The following is a 27175-nucleotide window of genomic DNA, read 5'->3' as shown; positions in this document are numbered from 1 at the left end:
ATATATATATATATATATATATATATGTATATATATAGGAGAATGATACGTTAGGAATTACCCTTTATTGCGAGAACCCAACCAAAAATGCCTAAAAAAATCTTAAAAACACTCAAAAAATTTTTCTTTTTTTTACTATTTTTTTTGGAAAATCGCTATATTTCGTCAATAATAAAAAAATTTCAAAAAAAAAAAAATTCGAGTAACAGTTATCTATGCACATGTGTATTTGTATCATTTTTTTGACAAATTCCGTAATTCATTACAAATATCAGACAATTGCACTTTCATTTACACTACCATTCATAATACACTACTTTTTACGTTAACAATAATAGAAATGCACATGTGCATCTATATGTATGAACTTGTTATAACATTAAAAAACACTAGAAATGCACATGTGCATCTATATATATGAACATGTTATAACGTGCTTTATTACACCACTTTGAATACACATTACCTTTCATCTATCATACCATCCATACTACACTACTATTATCTCCTACCATCCGTAATACAATACCATTGCTTTTTACCATCCATAATACAATATTATTACCAATATTTTCACTTTATTATATGTACATCAACACCCTTTATACCATCCAAACAACATATTACATCATAAAGTGACAAATATAATCAAACCATCAACCACTAGATATAACTAACCAAAACACATGTATATGGGCCTACTTCATCATTTAAAATCACAAACTTTTTGTACCAAAACACCTTATTTCATGTTGATACATATAGATGCACATGTGCATTTTTAATATTGTTAATGTAAAAAGTAGTGTATTACATATCGCAGTATAAATGAAAGTGCATTTTTCTACTACTGGTAATATATTATGGTATTTGTCCAAGAAGTGATACATATGCACATGTGCATCCATAACTGTTACTCGAAAAAAAAACCTTTTCTTGTAACAAAATATAGCGATTTTTATTAGAAAAATATAAAAAAAATTGTGGGTTTTTTGGATTTTTTTAGGTATTTTTTTGTGTTGACATTGGTTCTCGCTGTTCTCGCAATAAGTGTGGTTCTCAAATTTATCCTACACATGTCGAAAATTGTCTTTCACCCTAAATTATTTTATCTTGAAAGAGTATATTTAAAAGTAAGTTACAAGTTTAATTAGTTAGCTAATTAATTACAATTAGAAATTTACCTATATGCCCTTATTAATAACATTAAATACATATATTAAATGAAGTAAATGGAGCATTTCTATTGGTTTAAAACTTATTCTTTTTATTCTTACAAAATTTTTCTTCTCATTTGAACCCTCCACTATACACACACACACACACACACACACACACACACACACACACACACACAGGGGGCCGCTAAATTGCTAAAATGAAAACTACCCCAGTTGTAAGAACCGAGAGAACCACTTTCCAACTATTGGATCTTCAAAATAGATGGATGAGATTAAAAGTAATTAAAACTAATATTAAATACTTTTTGTCTTATTTTGTTTTTTAATATTTTAATGCAAAAGGGTAGTCTAGTAAATTAACTCTTTTTTGTCTTTTTGTCTTTATTGTTTTTTATTAATTTTTTAGTATTATTATATTACTTGTTTTTTTTAAAACAGAATTTCTTTATTAAAAACCATTTTAGATCCAGATTTTTAAACAAAAACAATTTTTTGCACGCCGTTTTTCACGTCGTTTTTTTACGCCAGGTTTTACGCGTCGTTTTTTTAACGCGCCGTTTTTACGCCCCACTTTTACGCGCCGTTTTTTACACCCCGCTTTTACGCGCCATTTTTTACGCCCTGTTTTTACGCGTCGTTTTTGCGACCGGTTTATTACACGGCATTTTTTATGCCCGGTTTTACACGCCGTTTTTTACCGCGCCGTTTTTCACGTTCCGTTTTTTCGCGCCGTTTTTACGCCCCGTATTCACGCCCCTTATTTACCCGTCGTTTTATCACCCGGTTTTTTACAAACCATTTTTTATGCCACATTGTTATTCGCTGATTTTTTTTACAAAAACAATTTTTGTCCAGGATTTTTTACAAAAAAACGATTTTACGAGCCGGTTTTTTACGAGTTGTTCGTTACGCTCCATTTTTACGCCCCCGTATTCATGCCCCATATTTATGCGTTGTTTTATGACCCAGTTTTTTACGAGCCGTTTTTATGCCCCTTTTTTACGCGCCGTTTTTTACAGCCCGTTTTTTTACGTGCTTGTTTTTTCGCGCCGTTTTTTACGCCCATTATTTACGCGCCGTTTTTTTAAAACGCACGTTTTTAAATTTTTTTTTACGGTTTTAAACTTTTTTTACGAAAACTTTTTTACGGTTTTAAACTTTCTTTTTAACAAAAAAAAATTACAAAAAAACTTGTTTACAATTTTTTTTTACAAAAACTTTTTAACAAAGAACAAAAATTTATGTGAATTTTTTTACAAAAACTTTTTTTACACAACATTTTTAAACCTTTTTACGTTTTTTTACGAAAACGTTTTTACGGTTTTAAACTTTTTTTTTTACAAAAACTTTTTTGCCAAAAATTTTTTACAAATTTATTTTTTCATAAAATCATTTTTTTACAAAAGACAAAAATTTATACGAAGACTTTTTTACGGTTTTAACCTTTTTTACAAAAATCTTTTTTTGACACACACGTTTTTAAACTTTTTTACATTTTTTATGAAAACTTTTATTACGGTTTTAAATTTTTTTTAACAAAAACTTTTTTATAAAGAAACAAAAAGAGGAGAGAGGAATGTGAAGAGAGAGAAACTGAAGAGAGAGAAATTGAAAATACTTTAAAAAAGACTTTAATGAAGAGAGAGATGATTTGATGGTTTTGATTAAATGACTCTATTACTCTATTGGTTGTCATTATCTGATTGGTGGAGATCGGTTCTCGCGGTTCTTACAGCTGAGGGTGGTTTATATTTTAGCGGTCCTCTATATATATATATATAGGATAAGGTTCATGCGAGAACCACCCTTATTGCGAGAACCGTGAGAACCAATGTGAATACAAAATAAAATCTAAAAAAATAAAAAAGACACCAAATTTTTTTTTTAATATTTAAAAAAAATCACCATTTTTCGTTACTAAAAAAAAACTTTTTTTTTTCGAGTAACAGATATCCATGCACATGTGCATATGTATCATTACTTCGACAAATTCGGTAATTACGTTATCAGGAATAGACAATTGCACTTTAATTTATAATATCATATGTAATGCACTACTTTTTACATTACCAATATTCAAAATGCACACGTGCATCATTAAGTATAACCATGATATAACGTGTTTTGGTACAAAAAGTTTGTGATTTTGAATGGAGAAGTAGGCCCATATACATGTTTTTTGGTTAGTTATATCTAGTGGTTGATGATTTGGGTATAGTTGTCAATTTATTATGTAATATGTTGATTGGATGGTATAAATGGTGTTTACATTCATGTAATAAAGTGAAAATATTGGTAATGGTATTGTATTATGGATGGTATGAGGTAATGGTATTGTATTATGGATGGTAGGAGGTAATGGTAGTGTATTATGGATGGTATGATAGATGAACGGTAAAGTGTATTCAAAGTAGTGTACCAAAACACCTTATTTCATGTTGATACATATAGATGCACATGTGCATTTATAATATTGGTAATGTAAAAAGTATTGTATTACACATGGTAGTGTAAATGAAAGTGTAATTATCTAATATTTGTAAAGAATTACGGAATTTGTCAAAGAAATGACAAAAATGCACATGTACATGTTTGTGTATTATGGATGGAATGATAGATGAAAGAGAAAGTAGTGTACCAACACACCTTATTTCATGTTGATAAATATAGATGCACATGTGCATTTCTTATTTTGTTAACGTAAAAAGTAGAGTATTACACGTGGTAGTGTAAATGAAAGTGCAATTGTCTAATATTTGTAATGAATTACGGAATTTGTCAAAGAAATGATACAAATGCACATGTACATGGATAACTGTGACTCGAAAATTTTTTTTTTGAATTTTTTTTATTATAAACGAAATATAGCGATTTTTCCAAAAAAAATAGTAAAAAACAAAAAAAAAAATTTTGGTGTTTTTTAGATTTTTTTTAGGTATTATTGTTTGTGTTCACACTGGTTCTCGCGTTTCTCGCAATAAAGGGTGGTTCCTAACGGATCATTCTCCTATATATATATATATGAGTGGGGTTTGGCTACAAAGTCCAAATTCCTAAAAAGTATAAAAAGTCATAAAATACTATAATTTCATCCATAAAACACACCTAAAACCTATAAATAATAGAGTGAAGATTACTAAAACACCATATTGAAACCGTAATAGTCCATAAAAACTTCAAACAAACAATCGTAGAATTATGAATATAAAACACAACATGCTAATAACATAAAACACAATAACATTGGTCATTCAATAATTAGAGCCTTATCATTCAAAATACAAAACACAACCCACATATATGATGTTTTAGTAATCTTTATTTATTATTTGTCGATTTTAGGTGTAACACCTCGAAAAAATTTCGTCCAATAATGTCTTGACACGTGTCATAAGGTTCCGTTATGTGAAAACATACTTTAGAGGGACTAAAAGTGACAAACAGTGAAAACTATGGAACGTAAGGGTCCAAAGTGTCAACAAGGGATAAATAGACTCTATGATAACCCTACATAATGTTTATAACCTTTAACGGATGGTTCATGGATCATACGACGCGGAAATTGCACAAAAGTGAAGTATTTCAAACTATAGGGGCCAAAAGTGTCAACATGTTTAATTTATACCTCTGAGTGAACTTTTGGCAGACCCGAAGCTTTGTATAGCTAAAATATACTCACTAGAATATGTGGTAAAAATTTCATGAAGTTTCGTCAACGTATGAGAAAGTTATGGCCAAAACCGTACTTGAAGGACTAAAAGCGTCAACGTCGAATTTCAGGGCTTTTCGGTTGAGCGCAAAATGTTCCGAGGACATTTCCATGTTGGTAAAAATCCTAAGGTTCTTAAAAACCAAGTTTGGGGGTTTACAGGTCGAGAAAAGTAGCCGAAACATCGCGTACAAGCTCAGGGACCAATTCTGCCAAAACTGAAACTTGTTTGGCTGAACCAGGGGTCAGGCGACCCGCCTGGTAAAGCCCAAGCGGGCCGCGTGGGTCTGCCAGCGACAGAAATCGTACTTGGGGCTGATTTGGGTCCGAAATTGAGTTGTAAACAGCTGGTCTTGCCTCCCAAATGCTCCAATACGTGCCCTTGCATGCCTACATCAACAGTAGCCTACTCCAACCATCTGATTACACCATAAATCAGATCAAACATCATTGTTCTTGGCACTTGAAGTTGTGAACAAGGAGCTCTCTACATTCAAGAACTCTCTCAAGCTTTCTGGAGTTAATCTGATCATCAAGGACGAATTCTAGTGTTCACTAAACCTCTTTAGGACCTTTGTAAGCTTTCAATTCGTTCTCTAATCCGTTATTACTTTGGTTATTGCTAAAAGTCAAACTGTGTGTTCATAAGCTTTGACTTTCTGATTAAACGGATTTCTTTCAGTCATTTCTCGAATTGAAACTTGTTATAGATTGGTATTTATGTGGGAAACAAACCCTCTAAAGGGTACTCTCTGATTCCCACTACATGCATGCTAAATGTCGAGTCAAACCTATTTCTAAAAAGTCAACAGAATTGATTTTCGCAAAAATAAGCTTGAATGTTAATATATTAGACATGCAATCTGATTGATCATTATAAATAACTTGTAACACATATAAGAATGTGTTTTAATCATCATCAACTCGACAATCTATAGTATAAACACGAATCGGAACCGAAAGTCTTGTAAAACGATTATTTCGTAGACTATCGATTCGGATTCGTACATGCATGTTCGAGATCTGTATTGGAAAGTATTTTTGACTATTTTAATTTTAGTTAAACTTTCTGGAATTTTCTTTGATTAAGTCTATGCTTAGCCTATTCGAATGCATGTTTCCGATTTATGCATAAAGTTGACTATTTTGCCCTTTTTGATATAAAACGTGATTTTTGGAAAAGTGAAAGGATAGAAATCTTTATTTCTAATATATGAACTTGCACCGAAAATTTCGGATCAGTTGGTGGTCCAGATTGTGAGTTATGGCCATTAGCGTAAAACTATATTATAAATTTACATAAACGGTCCTTTTCGCGTAGAACCCGTTTCTGGCCACGTTTTGATACGAAACTTTTTACCAACAGAAGTAATATAATATTCTGGGAATTTTGATGATTTTTAATTAATTTTTGGCTGAACGGATCCTAGATCGCCTAGTTATTTCGGCTTATGTCGGTTTTGACCGTTTTAGCCATAAAATGAGTTTTACACATCCTTTTGACCCGAAACCTTTTTCTACTGATTTTATATGATGAATAAATTATTTTAAGTATTCTGGAAATATAAAATCTCAGATTTAATTTGAATACCCGAAAACGCCCTTAAATCGCATATTTAGCGTTTTAAGCGCATAGTAAGCGTTATAATTGTTTTAGACATATAAGACCTATACCTACTGATGTGTTTAGCTTATTTTCATATAATAACAGTAAGTATAAGTGTATGATCTCAGATTTCCAGTTTTGGCATTTTTAGCCCTTGTGAAATTACTAAAATACCCCTACGGTGCATAGTTTGATTTTAAAATGATAAATTTGATATATGGGTCATACCCTACTGATATAATATGTTATATTAAGTATATTTACTGTATGAACCAGACCCGAAACTCAGATTTCTAATTTTACCCTTTTATCATCTTTTAAATGACCAAAATGCCCTTCTAAGGCATAAATTGGGTTTAAAATTATTCCGGGCAATATAGAACATAACTTACTGATATAATATCATATTTTAAGCATATTATCTCAGGAAACTTGCATTTGAATCATTTGACTACCCGTATCGCCCTTTTCGCGTTCGGTTCGGTTTACGTAACTAGTTTGCGTAAATTGACCGAAACGGGCCAAACGATATCATTTTTATTTCAAAATCCAGAATGTATTTAGTATACCCATATTATACAAGTATTCAAACTTGTCGGGTCTAAATCACATTCTATCCGGTCTTTCGCTTAATCGTGCGTAAACCGTATCATTCTTAAAACTAACCGGTCAAAGCTTAGGCTTAAATAAAAGACCCGTTAGGAATCTAATAGGTTAATTATAAACCTTTGTTCCAGATTAGGAGGCCCGGTAAAAGCTACCAACACTTATCATTTGTGACTTGTACTTGCTCAGGTAAATACATTTTGACTTATTTTCCCTATACGGGCTTGGGGTACGGTATTTAAAATACCGCTTGATCGGGCGCACAAGTCCTGCGCCTTATAGGTGTACAGTCTTGAATAGCTTGTGCGACTTCGTTTAAACAGTTTTGTCTTACTTAAAGGCTTTGGGGGGTTATTGACCGTGTCCCGGATATCCTTGGCATTATCTTACGAGATGGCCACGACCAGAGCACGGGGTGTAGGCGTACACCCGACGTGTATAACGCATTAATGTGGTGTGTCATTTAATCTCTAGCCCGGACAGCAGATCCCGGGCCACCAGAGATATAAGTGCATGTAATTCGTTCACAAGTTTATATTATATAATTATCCCAAGTTAATAAAAATATTTATGCCTCGTGCATTTAAATAAATTTTCAATCATTTTCAAAATGAGTCAGTCGATTTGTATTTACCAGTGTAAACTGACGTATTTTTCCCAAAAGGTTAAGTGCAGGTACTTATACGGAAATAGGCTGGTTGTTTCCTAAGAGCGTCCACTATAGTCTCGCAAGCTTGGACGACAAATATCTGTTGAACTATTTTTATCTTATTTTATTTGATCCGCCTGTGGATCCATTTCAACTACTGTGATATTTATTATTGCACTTTATTTAAAGTTGAAATGTTTCTATTCTGCTTCCGCTGTGCATTATTATATTGTGTTGATTGTCTATGACGATGCCAACTACGTCACTGTACCCCACACCGGGCCCACCGGTGACACGTGGAGACCGGGGTGTGACAGGTTGGTATCAGAGCCAACGCTGAGTGAATTAAACACTATCCTAATGTGTTTAATCTCAGTTACACAAATGCACATTCCTCGATTTTCGAGTCTAGACAAAGAACTTAGGAAATGTTCAACTTTTCGTTTAATTTATGTTTATTATTTTGCTTGGTCTTATATAATTGTTGTGCAACTTGTTTGACTTTTGACAGGATCATTATGCCGCCACGGATGAGAGGTCGAGGAGGATTTGCTACATCCCACGACCATGAGGCAGGGCCCTCACATAGGCGAGCACCATCCGCCACGCACAACACAGCCGCCAACGACCTTTGGAGGTCTTTCGCCGAGCCTGCTAGACACTCGGTATCCGCCAGCACTTCACCGTCTTTACCCCACTCGTTTGGGCCCCACTCGGAGAATGGGCCCCATGGTTCGCATGGATCCTACATACCTTTGCACCAGTCACCGCACCAGTATCCAGCACCAGTCTACCAGGGTTTGTATAACCCTGATGCTTTTGGGGATGAGCCAGTGGGTCATAACCCACTTGGACAGGAGGACCACTTTTCTGGTGGTCACGAGATGGACGTCGACGAGGATACGGACCCCTCGCTACCACCATCAGGTACGCCTAACCATCCGATTGAGATATCGGATGGGTCGCCATTTAGGGGATCACCCTACAATGGTGGGGACAGCTTTCAGGAGAGATTTAAGCAGCATGATTGGTATTACACCCCCAGCCACAACTCTCCGATGATCCAGTCTCACCAGGTTTCACCGGTGCACTCGCAGCACCACTCGCAGCAGCAGCAGCTCCAGCAGCAGCCGCCTCTACCACAGGACCTATCTGAGGCCCTGTGGCGTGACGTGATCACTCCGTCACCACCGCCGCCACCAGTTTTACCTCCTCCGCCTCAGAGGCCTAGGAGGAATGCGCGCATGTCTACGCGCGGAGGGATTCGCATAGGCACCCCTCCACATGTTGGTAGCAGCCGCTACACGTCTCTTCCCGGGGAGTCCGAGACAGGGGAGTCTCAGCATCCCGTATCGGAGGTTACTTCTGTACCGATCCCGCCTCTGCCGCCGCAGAATTTTGGAGAGCCGATCCCGGCTTATGCTAGTGCCGCTCAGTTTAACCCGTTCGAGCATGTTTTCCCTCAGGGTTATGATTACACAGGAGACCCTTATTGGCAAGCTGTGAACTACAGCTCACTCCCTCCTAGTGGTCCATTGGGAGACACTTGGGCTGCTGGGCAGTCTACTTTTGGTTACCCTCCGGGTTACCAGCAGCCACCGCAGCCGCAGCCTTACCAGCCGCCGCAGCCGCAGCAGTACCAGCCACCGCCACCGGCGCCTATGATGTCGCCGCCGCAGGTTCAGGAAATCCTGCATGGGATTGATAGCATGCGACGTGAGTTTCAACACGAGATGCGAGCTGATCGCCGTCGCACCAGCGGCATGTTCAAGAAGGTGTTTGACCTGCTCAAGGGTAAGAGCAAGAGGGATCATTGAATCCTTTAATTATTGTCTCATTTACTCATGTCCCTGCGTGGACATCTATCCTTGTACTCTACCCCTGTGTGGGTATATCTATCTTATTCTACCCCTGCGTGGGTATGCTGTTCTGTTGACCCCTGCGTGGGTTTGCTTTATTTTATTTTGTTATTGTTGTTATTTGTTTAGCCCCTGCGCGGGCATGTTATTCATGTTATTCATGTTATTTCAAAGTCCCGTTTAGGGCAAAATATGTACTAGTACTTGTTTGAAATTTGAAATGGTTAATTTGAATTTATCCTTTTATTTATATGCATGAATAATATTAAAATAATGGAAAATATCAATTTTTGTTTGATTTGCCATTTTATAAGAATCTTAGTAAGGTATAACCTAGCTTGAATGCCTTATTAACAGGCCTGGCCATGATGGTAAAACCTGGTTGAAAGGATTCAACTCCCTGTTAACATCTGAAAACATGTTAACATTCCTGGCTAAGCGTGATCGGTAGAATCACACAAGCCACCCTTTTTAATAAATTATCTACAGATTTTATCTGTATACAAGTCTATTAATGACTTGATACCTACGGGTTATGACTATGTCATATAGTGGCAGTTGTGGTTTATAACTCCCTGCCAAGAAAAGAAATATCTACAGATTATATCTGTACACAAGTCTGTTTATGACTTGATACCTACGGGTTATAACTATGTTATATAATGACAGTTGTGGTTTATGACTCTCTGTCTAGTAAAGGATTATTTGTTTAATTATACAATTTATAATCCTATAAAAATCCAAATTTTATAATTTAGTGATTGTCCCTGTGACTAGGCCTATGGTGCCAATATATATATTTTCATTCCTTGATTGCTAATAAGAGCTTGAATGAAATTTATTAAATTAACTGCTAAGGTTTTTGATACCATGGTTAATAAATCGTCTAGAACGATAATACTGTTAGGTTCTAAATTAGACCTTGTCCTTTATTGTAGCTTAAAGCTACAATGGCCAAATCGGAGGAGACCAACAGTCATTCTGGGGAACACTCAGATAATGCAAAGATTCACGTTACCGGTGCAGAGTTACAAGCACTGATAGATAACGCTGTTGCCAAAGCTATGGATAGGCAATTCAGGGAATCTAGTGGTACTCGGAGTAGGACCCGAACAGAAACGCACGCAAAGCCCAAGACTCATTCTGAGGCTCATAGTAAGCCGCCATCTAAAAAGAGTGAGCCGAAGAAAGCTGAGGATGATAATCATTCCTCCAACCACAGCAGCGCCCCAAAGCAGGAGATTAAGCTGAAACATGACACGTACAGCAGGTCCTGTACGTACAAGTATTTTGTATCCTGCAAGCCCAGAGATTTCACTGGGGAAAAGGGAGCCGTCGATTGTATGACGTGGATTGATGAGATGGATACTGTGGTTGATATCAGCGGGTGTGCTGATAGGGATGTTGTGAAGTACGCGTCCCAGTCGTTCAAGGGAGACGCGTTAGCATGGTGGAAGTCGCTTCTACAAGCTACTGGAAAGACCGCTCTGTATAGCATGACTTGGGATCAGTTTGTAGCACTGATCAAAGAGAACTTCTGTCCGCAGCACGAGGTCGAGCGAATTGAATCGGATTTTGTATCCTTAGTTATGAAGAACCTCGATTGTCAAGCGTATCTTACTACGTTCAACACGTTGTCTCGTTTAGTGCCTTACTTGGTGACCCCGGAGCCGCGTAGGATTGCTCGATTTATTGGGGGTCTGGCACCGGAGATAAAGGCAAGCGTCAAAGCTTCAAGACCTACAACATTTAGATCAGTAGCTGATCTATCCCTCTCCCTCACTCAAGACGTGGTTAGATTGAGAGCCATGAAGAGCTCTGAGGAGAACAAACGGAAACGTGAGGATGACACCTCACGAAGGTCTGAAAAGCGACATAGAGGGAACAACGACCACAGGAAAGGGTCGGGGTCTAGGAAAAGTGATCATCAGTCGGGTGAGAAACCCAAATGCAAGGTTTGTAGGAGACACCACTTTGGGAGGTGTCGGTTAGAAACAAAATCCCAGTCTTCGGAGAAACGATGTGGAATCTGCAAGTCCACAGATCATAAGGCTGTGGATTGCAAGAAAATGAAGGATGCAACCTGTTTTGGTTGCAACGAGAAAGGGCACATTCGGCCCAACTGCCCAAAGAATGCGAAGAAGGCTGATGATGGGAAGAAGACTAATGCGAGAGTCTTCAGAATGGACGCAAAGGAAGCAGTCCTTGACGATAACGTCATTACCGGTACGTTTCTTGTAAATGATGTTTTTGCTAGAGTCTTGTTTGATTCAGGAGCCGATAAGTCGTTTGTAGATGATAAGTTTTGTAAATTGTTGAACCTTCCTGTTAAAACCTTAAGTGTGAAATATGAGGTAGAGTTAGCCGATGGAACCATAGAAACCGCCTCAACTGTTCTAGATGGATGTGTTATATCCATTAGGAATCATTCTTTCCCGCTATCCTTGCTTCCCTTTAAGCTAGCTGGATTCGACATAGTGATAGGCATGGATTGGTTGTCGAGTAACCAAGCCCAGATTCTGTGCAACAGAAAGCAAGTAATAGTGAAGACTCCGTCTGGTGAGTCACTTACTATTCAAGGAGATACCCAGCATGGATTGCCGGAGCAAGTGTCCATGCTCAAGGCATCCAGGTGCATGCAGAAAGGATGCGTCATTTATATGGCACAAGTCACCATTGATGAGCCGAAGCCGAAGATTGAAGATATTCCTGTTATTTCGGAATATCCTGAAGTATTTCCTGAAGAGCTACCCGGGTTGCCACCGGATAGGCAAGTAGAGTTTCGGATAGATATCATACCAGGTGCAGCACCTGTAGCAAGAGCACCATACAGATTGGCACCAACGGAGATGAAGGAGTTGAGGACGCAGTTGGATGAGCTTTTAGCCAAAGGTTTTATTAGACCTAGCTCGTCTCCTTGGGGAGCGCCAATCTTGTTCGTTAAAAAGAAGGATGGTTCGATGCGTCTGTGCATCGATTACCGTGAGCTTAACAAGGTCACTATCAAGAATAGATATCCGTTACCCAGGATCGACGATCTATTTCGATCAGTTGCAAGGAGCAAGTTACTTCTCCAAGATTGACCTGAGGTCAGGTTATCATCAGTTGAAGGTCAAGGAGGAAGACGTACACAAGACCGCGTTTAGGACTCGTTATGGACATTACGAGTTCCTAGTGATGCCGTTTGGACTCACTAACGCACCAGCCGCGTTCATGGACCTCATGAATCGCGTCTGTAAACCCTATTTAGATAAGTTCGTTATCGTCTTTATTGACGACATTCTTATCTACTCGATGAGCCAAGCTGACCATGAGAAACACCTGCGTTGTATTCTCAAACTTTTGTATCAAGAGAAGCTTTATGCCAAATTTTCGAAGTGTGAATTTTGGCTTCGAGAAGTCCAATTTCTTGGACATGTTGTAAGCGAGCGTGGTATCCAAGTAGATCCCGCTAAAGTAGAAGCAGTCATGAACTGGCAGGAGCCGAAGACTCCTACCGAGATTCGCAGTTTCCTCGGATTGGCAGGATATTATAGGAGATTCATCGAGAACTTCTCCAGGATTGCTGCACCCCTAACCTCATTGACCCGTAAGAAGATTAAGTTTGATTGGGGCCCTAAGCAGCAGGAATCCTTTGACATTCTGAAGCAGAAGCTGAGCAATGCGCCAGTATTGACGTTGCCCGATGGTATAGATGAATTTGTGGTGTATTGTGATGCATCACATACTGGCATGGGCTGTGTACTCATGCAGAAAGGCAAAGTCATTGCCTATGCTTCTCGACAGCTAAAGGTGCATGAGAAGAACTACACCACCCACGATTTGGAATTGGGTGCAGTTGTATTTGCTTTGAAGCTATGGCGACACTACTTGTATGGAACCAAGTGTATCATTTATTCGGATCACAAGAGTCTTCAGCATCTGTTCAATCAGAAGGAATTGAACATGCGTCAAAGGCGATGGATGGAAACTCTCAATGACTATGATTGCGAGATACGATACCATCCAGGCAAGGCCAATGTAGTTGCCGACGCCTTAAGCAGAAAGGAAAGGATGAAACCAATCAGAATCAATGCCAAGCGCATTGAGATAAGAAATAACTTGAATGAAAGGGTGTTAGCTGCACAGAAGGAAGCTGTGCTGGAAGCTAACTATCCTGCAGAAAAGTTGGGAGTAACTGAGGAGCAGTTATCCTACGATAAAGATGGAATGCTACGCCTAAACGGACGAATATGGGTTCCAGTCTATGGAGGACTTCGGGATGTTATCCTCCAGGAAGCCCACAGCTCTAAATATTCCGTTCATCCTGGAGCTGATAAGATGTACCAGGATTTGAAATCAAACTATTGGTGGATTGGTTTGAAAAAGTCCGTGGCCGAGTATGTGGCCAAATGTTTGACTTGTGCGCAAGTCAAGGCTGAGCATCAGAAGCCGTCAGGTTTGCTTCAGCAACCTGAGATTCCCAAGTGGAAATGGGAAATGGTGACAATGGATTTTATCACCAAGTTACCAAAGACGAAAAAGGGAAATGATACCATATGGGTCATAGTAGACAGACTGACTAAGTCAGCTCATTTTCTACCCATCAAAGAGACGTATAGCTCAGATATGTTAGCTCAATTATATGTCGATAAGATAGTAGCGCTACATGGTATACCTATATCTATTATCTCTGATAGAGATACTAGATATACGTCACATTTTTGGAAGAGTTTCCAACAGTCGTTGGGCACTCGTTTGAATTTTAGTACGGCTTACCATCCTCAGACTGATGGTCAGAGTGAGCGTACTATTCAAACTCTGGAAGACATGCTTCGAGCATGTGCGATCGACTTAGGTGGTAGTTGGGACAAGAACTTACCACTGATTGAATTCTCCTACAACAATAGCTACCATTCCAGCATAAAGGCTGCGCCTTTTGAGGCCCTATACGGTAGGAAGTGTAGATCGCCCATTTGTTGGGCAGAAGTTGGAGATGTCCAGTTGTCTGGACCAGATATCGTCTTTGAGACGACAGACAAGATCGTTCAGATCCGTGATCGTTTGAAAGCTGCCAGGGATAGGCAGAAAAGTTATGCGGATCCTAAGCGCAAGGATTTTCACTTCGATGTGGGTGAAAAAGTGTTGCTTAAGGTATCACCTTGGAAAGGTGTAATGCGATTTGGAAAGAAAGGCAAGCTAAGCCCGAGATATATAGGACCTTTCGAGATAATCGAACGTGTCGGGTCAGTCGCTTATAAGTTAAACTTGCCTGAAGAGCTTAGCGCTATTCATAATGTGTTCCACATCTGTAATTTGAAGAAGTGTTTCGCTGATGATTCACTGGTTATACCGCATACAGATATACACATAGACGAAAGTCTAAAATTTGTGGAAAAACCTTTGTCGATTGAGGATCGACAGGTAAAGAAGCTTCGAAGGAAGCACGTGCCTATTGTTAAGGTCAAATGGGATGCCCGTAGAGGTCCCGAATACACGTGGGAAGTGGAATCCACGATGAAAGAAAAATATCCCCATTTGTTTGAATAAATCTCGGGGTCGAGATTTCTTTTAAGGGGGTGAGGATGTAACACCTCGAAAAAATTTCGTCCAATAATGTCTTGACACGTGTCATAAGGTTCCGTTATGTGAAAACATACTTTAGAGGGACTAAAAGTGACAAACAGTGAAAACTATGGAACGTAAGGGTCCAAAGTGTCAACAAGGGATAAATAGACTCTATGATAACCCTACATAATGTTTATAACCTTTAACGGATGGTTCATGGATCATACGACGCGGAAATTGCACAAAAGTGAAGTATTTCAAACTATAGGGGCCAAAAGTGTCAACATGTTTAATTTATACCTCTGAGTGAACTTTTGGCAGACCCGAAGCTTTGTATAGCTAAAATATACTCACTAGAATATGTGGTAAAAATTTCATGAAGTTTCGTCAACGTATGAGAAAGTTATGGCCAAAACCGTACTTGAAGGACTAAAAGCGTCAACGACGAATTTCAGGGCTTTTCGGTTGAGCGCAAAATGTTCCGAGGACATTTCCATGTTGGTAAAAATCCTAAGGTTCTTAAAAACCAAGTTTGGGGGTTTACGGGTCGAGAAAAGTAGCCGAAACATCGCGTACAAGCTCAGGGACCAATTCTGCCAAAACTGAAACTTGTTTGGCTGAACCAGGGGTCAGGCGACCCGCCTGGTAAAGCCCAAGCGGGCCGCGTGGGTCTGCCAGCGACAGAAATCGTACTTGGGGCTGATTTGGGTCCGAAATTGAGTTGTAAACAGCTGGTCTTGCCTCCCAAATGCTCCAATACGTGCCCTTGCATGCCTACATCAACAGTAGCCTACTCCAACCATCTGATTACACCATAAATCAGATCAAACATCATTGTTCTTGGCACTTGAAGTTGTGAACAAGGAGCTCTCTACATTCAAGAACTCTCTCAAGCTTTCTGGAGTTAATCTGATCATCAAGGACGAATTCTAGTGTTCACTAAACCTCTTTAGGACCTTTGTAAGCTTTCAATTCGTTCTCTAATCCGTTATTACTTTGGTTATTGCTAAAAGTCAAACTGTGTGTTCATAAGCTTTGACTTTCTGATTAAACGGATTTCTTTCAGTCATTTCTCGAATTGAAACTTGTTATAGATTGGTATTTATGTGGGAAACAAACCCTCTAAAGGGTACTCTCTGATTCCCACTACATGCATGCTAAATGTCGAGTCAAACCTATTTCTAAAAAGTCAACAGAATTGATTTTCGCAAAAATAAGCTTGAATGTTAATATATTAGACATGCAATCTGATTGATCATTATAAATAACTTGTAACACATATAAGAATGTGTTTTAATCATCATCAACTCGACAATCTATAGTATAAACACGAATCGGAACCGAAAGTCTTGTAAAACGATTATTTCGTAGACTATCGATTCGGATTCGTACATGCATGTTCGAGATCTGTATTGGAAAGTATTTTTGACTATTTTAATTTTAGTTAAACTTTCTGGAATTTTCTTTGATTAAGTCTATGCTTAGCCTATTCGAATGCATGTTTCCGATTTATGCATAAAGTTGACTATTTTGCCCTTTTTGATATAAAACGTGATTTTTGGAAAAGTGAAAGGATAGAAATCTTTATTTCTAATATATGAACTTGCACCGAAAATTTCGGATCAGTTGGTGGTCCAGATTGTGAGTTATGGCCATTAGCGTAAAACTATATTATAAATTTACATAAACGGTCCTTTTCGCGTAGAACCCGTTTCTGGCCACGTTTTGATACGAAACTTTTTACCAACAGAAGTAATATAATATTCTGGGAATTTTGATGATTTTTAATTAATTTTTGGCTGAACGGATCCTAGATCGCCTAGTTATTTCGGCTTATGTCGGTTTTGACCGTTTTAGCCATAAAATGAGTTTTACACATCCTTTTGACCCGAAACCTTTTTCTACTGATTTTATATGATGAATAAATTATTTTAAGTATTCTGGAAATATAAAATCTCAGATTTAATTTGAATACCCGAAAACGCCCTTAAATCGCATATTTAGCGTTTTAAGCGCATAGTAAGCGTTATAATTGTTTTAGACATATAAGACCTATACCTACTGATGTGTTTAGCTTATTTTCATATAATAACAGTAAGTATAAGTGTATGATCTCAGATTTCCAGTTTTGGCATTTTTAGCCCTTGTGAAATTACTAAAATACCCCTACGGTGCATAGTTTGATTTTAAAATGATAAATTTGATATATGGGTCATACCCTACTGATATAATATGTTATATTAAGTATATTTACTGTATGAACCAGACCCGAAACTCAGATTTCTAATTTTACCCTTTTATCATCTTTTAAATGACCAAAATGCCCTTCTAAGGCATAAATTGGGTTTAAAATTATTCCGGGCAATATAGAACATAACTTACTGATATAATATCATATTTTAAGCATATTATCTCAGGAAACTTGCATTTGAATCATTTGACTACCCGTATCGCCCTTTTCGCGTTCGGTTCGGTTTACGTAACTAGTTTGCGTAAATTGACCGAAACGGGCCAAACGATATCATTTTTATTTCAAAATCCAGAATGTATTTAGTATACCCATATTATACAAGTATTCAAACTTGTCGGGTCTAAATCACATTCTATCCGGTCTTTCGCTTAATCGTGCGTAAACCGTATCATTCTTAAAACTAACCGGTCAAAGCTTAGGCTTAAATAAAAGACCCGTTAGGAATCTAATAGGTTAATTATAAACCTTTGTTCCAGATTAGGAGGCCCGGTAAAAGCTACCAACACTTATCATTTGTGACTTGTACTTGCTCAGGTAAATACATTTTGACTTATTTTCCCTATACGGGCTTGGGGTACGGTATTTAAAATACCGCTTGATCGGGCGCACAAGTCCTGCGCCTTATAGGTGTACAGTCTTGAATAGCTTGTGCGACTTCGTTTAAACAGTTTTGTCTTACTTAAAGGCTTTGGGGGGTTATTGACCGTGTCCCGGATATCCTTGGCATTATCTTACGAGATGGCCACGACCAGAGCACGGGGTGTAGGCGTACACCCGACGTGTATAACGCATTAATGTGGTGTGTCATTTAATCTCTAGCCCGGACAGCAGATCCCGGGCCACCAGAGATATAAGTGCATGTAATTCGTTCACAAGTTTATATTATATAATTATCCCAAGTTAATAAAAATATTTATGCCTCGTGCATTTAAATAAATTTTCAATCATTTTCAAAATGAGTCAGTCGATTTGTATTTACCAGTGTAAACTGACGTATTTTTCCCAAAAGGTTAAGTGCAGGTACTATACGGAAATAGGCTGGTTGTTTCCTAAGAGCGTCCACTATAGTCTCGCAAGCTTGGACGACAAATATCTGTTGAACTATTTTTATCTTATTTTATTTGATCCGCCTGTGGATCCATTTCAACTACTGTGATATTTATTATTGCACTTTATTTAAAGTTGAAATGTTTCTATTCTGCTTCCGCTGTGCATTATTATATTGTGTTGATTGTCTATGACGATGCCAACTACGTCACTGTACCCCACACCGGGCCCACCGGTGACACGTGGAGACCGGGGTGTGACATTAGGTGTGTTGTATAGTTGATATTTTAGTATTTTATAACTTTTTACACTTTTTAGAAAAATTTGGACTTATATACTTATATTCCATATAAGGATACAATATAATTATCACTACTACACAAAGGGGCAATTGCCACCACAATTTGTTACGGGAAAACACGGTAGCAAAATAAGCAACATAGTGGTAGCAATTGCCCTAAATCGAGTTTTTAAATCATCCCTCACGTCGGACACGTCGCCTATCTCCACCTCTTTCACCCAAATCACTTCCAACAAATATGAACAATTCATAATCGCAATCAAATCCTTCATTCACAATCGTTAATCAAACGCACGCATCGCAATTAAATCCTGCAACCAAATCGTTCAGTTTAAACCCTAAGTTCATCGATTCATCATCTCCTGTCTAGATTAAACCCTAGATTCATCGTTTCATCCGTTAAACAAAACCTGATAACAATTCCGCTAGCGACGACGTCAAATTAGGGCTTGTATCAGGAACAAATCAAAATGATTCCGGTATGTATTCATAATTATTGTTTTGTGATGGTTTTGTTCTGAGATTGTCGAACGAATTATTTGTGTTTTACTGATTTGCTCAATCTCTCAATCGGAAGAATCGCGCATTCTTTCAATCGGATCTTCCCTCAATTGGAACAATCTCTCAGTCGGAGCAATCACTCAATTGGAACAATCTCTCAATCGAATCTCCATCGCTCAATCGTTGATCTGCTTGTAACATTCAATCGCTCTATCGCTGATTTGTATTCTCTTAATCACTCATCAATTGCTGATCTGTTTTGTATTCAGGTGGATTCAATGCTGATCTGTTTTGTGTGCTTCTTGCTTTTTAAAACCAAGAGTATTTTTGTATACCTCGAATGAAGTCGCTGCAATGCAAGAAGTTGGATTGCAATGGCAATTGATTGGGTTGGGAGTCACTAGGCTGCAGTCGAACTTGGCCTTGCAACTTTGAGCATGAAAAACTGGTATTTCAAGTGCTACAAGTTCACTTTTGAAGTTGAAATTTGGGAGTATTATATTTGATGGATCTATGATGTTTTGGACCTTTGGTAGATTCATTATTATTGGAGCATAGGCTATTGAGTGTTGAGGTTATCTGCAACATCTAGTTTTTAAAGTGATTATTGTGTAAATGTTTTAGGTTTATTTTGCTGATTCAAAGTGCATTGAGGATGCTATTAGATGTGGAGGATTAGCCCCAACAAAAGCTTCTTGTATAAAGAATATGTTGAATGTCTTCTTGAGAAGAGAGGGAAGCTATGCTTGGAATACCTTCGGGACTTATCGATTGATGAAATAAAGACAGAGCTTTCTCAGTTCAAGGGGATTGGACCTAAAACGGTAAATTTTGATTCTTATTTATTAATTTTTAGAACCATATATAGATCATAAAATGATTAGCTTTAGAATCACATGACTTCCTAAACTATAAAAATGTGAAGTTGTGAACTTATCAATGACCGGTGATCATAAGAATCAGCAATTAAGTCCATGATGTGGATCTTCAAATGATTGGCAGGTGGCATGTGTATTGATGTTTAATCTTCAGCAAGACGATTTCCCTGTTGATACACACATAAGTTGACATTCAAACATTACAAACACATGGTGCTTATTAGGGTTTTATTTGATACTGAAACATTTGTTACAGAGTTTTCAGATAACAAAGGCAATTGGTTTGGTGGCCATAGATCGTCATTCAATTCCTCCGCTCGACCGTCGTTCGAATCAATTCATCTGTCAAAACCTAAAATCACCGCCAAGACTCTCAAATCAGGTATGTTTGATCAAGACTTGTGGAAACAAGCTGCGGGGGGAATGAAAAAAGGAAAAGTGTACGGGTTAGGCATTGTTACTGATCCGTATGTACATGGCAAACAAGATCCGGAGGTATGTTTAATTATTTGATCCTCTAGCTGCATTCTAGTTTTGCAAATAGTGTTTTGCAACGTTTTATGTTGTTTTTGTTCCATAAAGGATACAATTATCACAATTCATGTGTAACGTCGCTTGGTCGTGAACCATGTAAAATACTTTATGATCAGAGAATATGCTCAGGGATACATCTTAGTATGTAAGACTAGTGAAGGGGTTAAGGCAAGAAACCAGAACTAGTTTCAATTTAAAATTATCTTCACTAGTTAGCAGAGTACTGTACAGTAGAGAAAATCAACTTCCAGAGTTAAAATTTTGATAAGAGAATATGCCCAGGGATCATACTTCAATTACATAAGTAGTCCCTTGAAATAGAATCAACATAAAGTATGTTCCTTTAAAACAATAAGTTCAACCTATTGGTCTCTTTTTTGAGTTATTCATGGTAGTATTCCAGGAGCTGATGTAGAGGTTATTCAGGTCACAAGAACATTCTCATTCTTGCTTCACTCACATAGAAGTTACCCTTTTGACCTGTTAGAGAACCCCTCCGCTTGTCCATGGTTTTGGTAGACATGAGATGCTTAAAGTCCTAGAAGCCGAGGCACCAGACGACACCAATTAAGTTTGTTTGTATGCGAAATTCAGACAACAACAGCCTCTTCAAGTAATGATAAATGTGTTAAATCTTATAGTTTGTAGGCTACATGTACAACCCATCCATTCAGGATGCATTAGGGTTATTCCGAGATGCAGGTGCCTCTTAATACTGATCTAGACTCTGGATTCTTTGGTAATTAATTCCTGTTTGATATAATAAAATATGATCATTGTGAAGGAACTCTTTTTAGGTCCATGAAAGATATTATTAGGCAATTAGTTTTAATGTCATGTCGTGCTTCAAATTGTTATGTTCATTCTCTGACAGGAGAATATGTTGGTTCTGTGGGTGCTAGGTTGGATGGTGCTGAAATGCTTGCATATGTGATTGAATTCACTGGTGGATGATCAGCAATGGCTTATGTATTGGATTCTGTATTCTATGATTACTCTATTCGAAATAATGTTTGCTATGCTTATCGAATGGTAAAGTTATGTGATGGTTATTTGTATAGTTAGTATGATCTGTTTTTATTTAGATGTTATTTAGAATGGTTGCAGTTAATGAGTAGAAAGTATGTTCTTAAATATGCTTGTAACACTTGTGAGGATACCATTCTGGTCATATGCAAAGCTGATTGTAAACTGCTGGTTTGTGATACCGCACTTCAGTGGTGCTGCATATGTTTATGAGCATTATATTATGTTACACTGTTTTACACAGGGAAACAGACAATTAACATTTGCTATGTTCTTAGAAAGAAATATGTGTTCAGTAAGCCAGATGACATATTATTTGCTGCTGAGAAATACATTCAGGAACACGAACCAGATGCGTTTCAAGAAATTATACATGGCGTATGTATCCCTCCTTCCCCACTTTCGTGCTTTTATATTAATTTGTTATGAGATGTAATTGTAATTATCTATTTGTTTTGTGCAGTCTGATAGGGAAGTGAGATACAGAGGCAACAACATATTTTCCGAAAACTGAGGCTGAATAGGTAGATGGATTTTTTTTACTACTATCAACATTGGTTTGGATGTTCTGATTTGGATTTTTATTATGAGGAACATTAGATGTATAATTTTTTACATTTTAATGGAATGGCAACAAGTTATAAATTGTTATGTTTTTATGAAATGGAATAGCGAATTTATAGAATGGAATACCATAAATGGTAGCAAAACGGTGGTAAAATGTGACAAAGCGGTAGCAAAAAGGTGGCAAAATAGCGGTAGCAAAACTGTGGCAAAACAAAATGTGGTAGCAAAATGGTGACAAAAAGCGGTAGCAAAATGGTGGCAAAATAGCGGTAGCAAAATGGTGACAAAAAGCGGTAGCAAAACGGTGGCGAATCAACGGTAGCAAAATCGGTAGCAAAAAATAAAACGGTAGCAAATAGGTGGCAATAGGGCATTTGCTACGTGTGCTTTTGCCACCGAGTTTTTGGTAGCAAAACGATGGCAAAAGAGCCATTGCTACCGTTTTGCGACCGAAAAAATCGTAGCAAATACCATATTCTTTAGCAGTGATATTAGTTTCATAATTTAGTTCTTTAAGTTTTTTAATTCCTTAAAACTTTATAATTTTTAATCAACTCTAAAATGTTTGTTTCTCTTTCTACACTTGTTCATTTTTCTAGTTCTCTCTCTGGAGTCTACTTACAACGTCACGTGTAAACTTACTGTAGATTCTTTTGTTTCATTTAGGGTTCATCTTTATAAGTAGAAAAAGTAGATGCACATGCACTCTCAAGCCATTCTTCAAAAAACATCAAAAAGGCTACTTTGTTTTGGTCTTCTGATCACTAGTCTTCTTCTTCTTCTTATACTTCCAAGTTTCCTCTAATTGAGCTTTTTCCTTTTTACCATCCAAGAACCTCCAACAAAACAAACACACACACAAATCTTGCCAAGTTGCATATGAAATTTTAGACAAACAAATGGCATTAGAGACAATAATATATCCACATGGGCAAATTGGTAACTTTGGATATGATTATATGTTACAAGAAGATCATATTTTTGGTGGCCTTTTGGAGGCTACGAATAATATTAATCATCAGCAAATATCAGATGCATATTGGGGGGATTACTCTTCATCTTCTTCAGTAATGCATGTCAATGACCCATGGGATCCTAAATCTTCGCCGGAAGAGTGTACCGGCGGTGACATGAAGATGGAATCACCAACTGAACCAGAACCAACCACCGCGGTTGGCCGGAGAAAGCGCAGGCGCACCAAGAGTGGTAAGAACAAGGAGGAGTTGGAGAATCAACGGATGACTCATATTAAGGTGGAGCGCAACCGCCGGAAACAGATGAACGAATACCTTGCTGTTATCCGGTCGCTCATGCCATCTTCTTACGTTCAAAGGGTAAGCGTTGATTAAATCTATACATTTGTCTATCATAAAACTATACATCTACGCTTTTAAAGGCGACACATTTCCATTACAATTTACATCTTACCTTAGGATACATGTCCTTTGATAATAATTCTGTACAAAATAAATTCAGCTGATTACATCTACACATTTATGTATTATAAAACTATATCAATGTATTCCGATTTTTTAAGCTAAATTTTAGCTTCAATGTATTTTCATAAAAAAGTTAGAAAAAAAAATATTCTTTTTTCTAGTTTTATATTCTGCAAATTGTTTGAGTTTTCTTTTTCTCTTTTGTAATTAAATTATTGTAATAGCTCCAAATGATGTGTCCACATTAATGGTAAGAAAAAAAATTAAACAATTAAAAAATTAATTTATTACCTATGAGTAAGGGTACTACTTATAATTGTGACTTTTTTCAAATAGTCTTTCAACTAAATCTGTTGCTTTTTTATTAACACAGTAGAGCTGTCCTTATAATTAAATAGTAAACCTCTTATAGGAAATTTTGCTCTGTTAATAAATGAATAAAGTAGAAAAAAATTACTTTTGTACTACCTTCTTTAACAAACAACAATCATCATAAACGTAATTGGTAAATTTAAAAAACAAGATTAAAATATGAAATTGAACAAAATGAATATACTGCTTTATATTCTAAATTCAATAGAAGACAAATAAGCCATATCACCAATGAACATCATCTCTTAAATTTACTATTAATGCCTAAACATTAATGACATTGTTTGTATAAAAAACTGAAAAGAATATATCTTTTATATGTCCTTCTGAATTATAATATGTAATTTAAATATTTATTTACCTTTTTTACTTTTAATAGAAAAGTAGTCAAACTCATTTTCTTATCATATTTGATTTGCTCCATCAGAATGATAGACATACAATAATTCCAAAGTTCATTAAGGAATTCCCCACAATAATTGCATTCCAAATCACCGAATCATAATTTGGATGACAAGCATATTAATCTTTAATATAAAATATATCAATGATATATTTCGGTTCATTCTTCTAAATTGATTAAAAAGGTATTATTTCAAACCATTAAATTGATATTTTATAATTTTAATATATTAACAGGAACATTATATAATTAAACCTTTGGGAATCTTGTACATTGTGCTTTGTGTGTATTATAAATCTTATATCAGTACGTGTTCCAAATTGGGACTAGTATCTATAATGGCCTGTGATTTTTTTGTCAACCTAGGTTTCATTTCTTAAATATCTATAAGATATTATTTAATGTGTTTATCATTAACAATTAATTTAATTTCATTGATTAAATTTGTTCAAAGAATTATATTTGAATTATTACATTTTCAGGGTGATCAAGCATCAATAGTTGGAGGAGCCATAAATTTTGTAAAAGAATTGGAGCAACAACTACAAACCCTAGAGGTTCAAAAAAGAGCCACCATCAATGGTTACTCTACACCACCACCCCCACAGCCCTTTGGTTATTTCTTTTCATTCCCACAATATTCTATTCATCGAACTAGCGACGACGCTGGTGGTTCAGCGACCACCACCAATAACCGGCTTCCGGCTATGGCTGACATTGAAGTTACAATGGTGGAAAGCCAAGCAAACATTAAGATACTATCAAAGAAACGGCATAGCCAGCTCTTGAAAATGGTGGCTGGTCTACAGTGTTTATGGTTTACTGTTCTTCATCTGAATGTCACAACTGTTGAGGAAATGGTTCTCTACACTGCTAGTGTCAAGGTTAGTATTCATATATATCCTTAATCTTTTTTTTCCTGTATACACTAGACTATATATGTGTCAAAAAAATGTGTAGGGATTTTTTTTTTTAAAGAAATAAACTTTTGTTGGAAAAGTTTCAAACGAAAGGTTTTGCGACGAAATCATTTTTGTCTGAAACTTGTCACTGAAGGGAGTTCCTATGTTTTTCTAACGAATATTGCTTTTGAAAAACAATTCAGATTTCTAGTAGTGATAGATATAGGGGCGGAGGTTAATACTTAATGGTGGCCCGGGTTGCCCCAGCTCTCACCAATTTTTGGTCTAGAGTTAATTTTACCAAAAATTTATTTTTTTAGCGTAAAATTTTGGATTTTTAAGATTTCGGCACCCACCGATTTAAATTTTGAGAGTCTAGCCCCGCCGAGTTTTTTGTTCAAGCTACGCTATTGGATAGATATACTTGGATATAATATATTTCACTGTATGTATCATGATTCCCATGTCCATATATCTCAGCTGACTGGTTTCATCATTATAAGAAGAAAAAAAAAAAAAAAAAAAAAAACAGAATGCAAACAAAGCACAATTTTGTTTTCGCTTTGTGTGTTTCTATTCCCATTCATTGAATGATATATATTCAGTTCTCACTAATTAAAGTAACACCTTTTGGTTTTGCATCTGGCGTCTTGCTAATTTATATAACAACAATAAACCGTTCAAGAGACACATAATACACTTTTTTGTCTTACAAACAAATGCTACAAACTTGACATATATTTTATTTCTTTTGCTCGTTTTTTTCACTAAAACTGTAATTGATTAGAAGTCGATAAAATTAAGCGAAGGCTGATATAAAAATTTCAGAAGCTCACATAATATTTTGTATATCTCCTTTACATAATATATTTCAAGATAAAATCAAAATTCAACGAAAACTTAAGCATGATCTTTAGGCTTTGGAGTTATTTTTAAATTTAGTTTATAAATCTCTATTTGTTGATTCACATAATCACATCTACTTATTCCTTAAATGATTTTGAAACTTCACCAAAAAAAATAGTTAATTAAAAATAATAGATTGTTTGTGTATTTATATACGCTTCCAGATTGTTTACTATAATTTGTTCTCGTGTTTACAGCTTGAGGATCGATGCCAACTGAGTACAGTAGATGAGATTGCAGATGCTGTAAATTGCTTGTTGTTCCAAATTGAAGAAGAATCACGATGTTCTAATTAATTACTCCCAATTAGTTTTTTTTTTTTTTTTCTGATAATAATATGGGTTTTTAGTTAATTGTAATCTCCCAAAGCTATTACCTATTAGTAGTAAAGTGTATTTTTATCTGTTTTTTGTACTTTGTTTTAATAATATCTGGTTTAGAGAGATGTAATTGAAGGTTTAAACATTAATAGATGATTACTTAAAGAATATATATAGTTCTCATGATTATTATTATTGTTATAGGTTTCTAAAAACAAAATATAAACTAAATTAGACTCATGTGTGTAGCAATCTCATTCTCTTTACCGTCAAGGCTGCATGTTATACATTTGGGATGGTACTCGAGAAGCAAACACTGTGTATTCAATTCTTGACCTTTAGGCCCCTTTTTCACCCTTTGCACCCCAAGGGCTACATTAAAAATATAAGCTAATTCATTTACTCTAGTTAAACACAAATTTTACCCCTTTTAAACATGGTCTAATGCCAAATAAAGCACAAAATAAAAGGGATTGTTTCCGAACATCGGGGCTTGGGTGTAAGATTAAATATATTATGTATTAATATTTAATCTATAGCCATTATAATCATTTACATTATATAGATCAAA

The 27175-nt window shown here is 36.6% G+C and overlaps 1 protein-coding gene across 1 annotated transcript; it reads left to right on the top strand.

Annotated features, from left to right (window-relative positions):
* The first annotated feature begins 22959 nt into the window (after positions 1-22959).
* On the top strand, positions 22960-26753 carry LOC110883796 (transcription factor bHLH94). The gene is made up of 3 exons (XM_022131446.2): positions 22960-23596; positions 24959-25360; positions 26482-26753. Exons 1-3 carry the CDS (start codon positions 23162-23164, stop codon positions 26578-26580), a joined length of 936 nt encoding a protein of 311 aa, XP_021987138.1. The 5' UTR covers positions 22960-23161; the 3' UTR covers positions 26581-26753.
* Positions 26754-27175: the final 422 nt, after the last annotated feature.

This window comes from Helianthus annuus, chromosome 10 (assembly GCF_002127325.2).
Source record: "Helianthus annuus cultivar XRQ/B chromosome 10, HanXRQr2.0-SUNRISE, whole genome shotgun sequence".
NCBI lineage: Eukaryota > Viridiplantae > Streptophyta > Magnoliopsida > Asterales > Asteraceae > Helianthus > Helianthus annuus.
This window is presented reverse-complemented; position numbering and strand designations above follow the sequence as displayed.

Bases quoted from the DNA above. Each gene is read 5' to 3' on its own strand.
- LOC110883796 (XM_022131446.2), top strand. From the start codon at position 23,162: ATGGCATTAGAGACAATAATATATCCACATGGGCAAATTGGTAACTTT. The intron at 23,597-24,958 runs GTAAGCGTTGAT...TTACATTTTCAG, and splicing joins CATCTTCTTACGTTCAAAGG to GGTGATCAAGCATCAATAGT. The intron at 25,361-26,481 runs GTTAGTATTCAT...TCGTGTTTACAG, and splicing joins TCTACACTGCTAGTGTCAAG to CTTGAGGATCGATGCCAACT.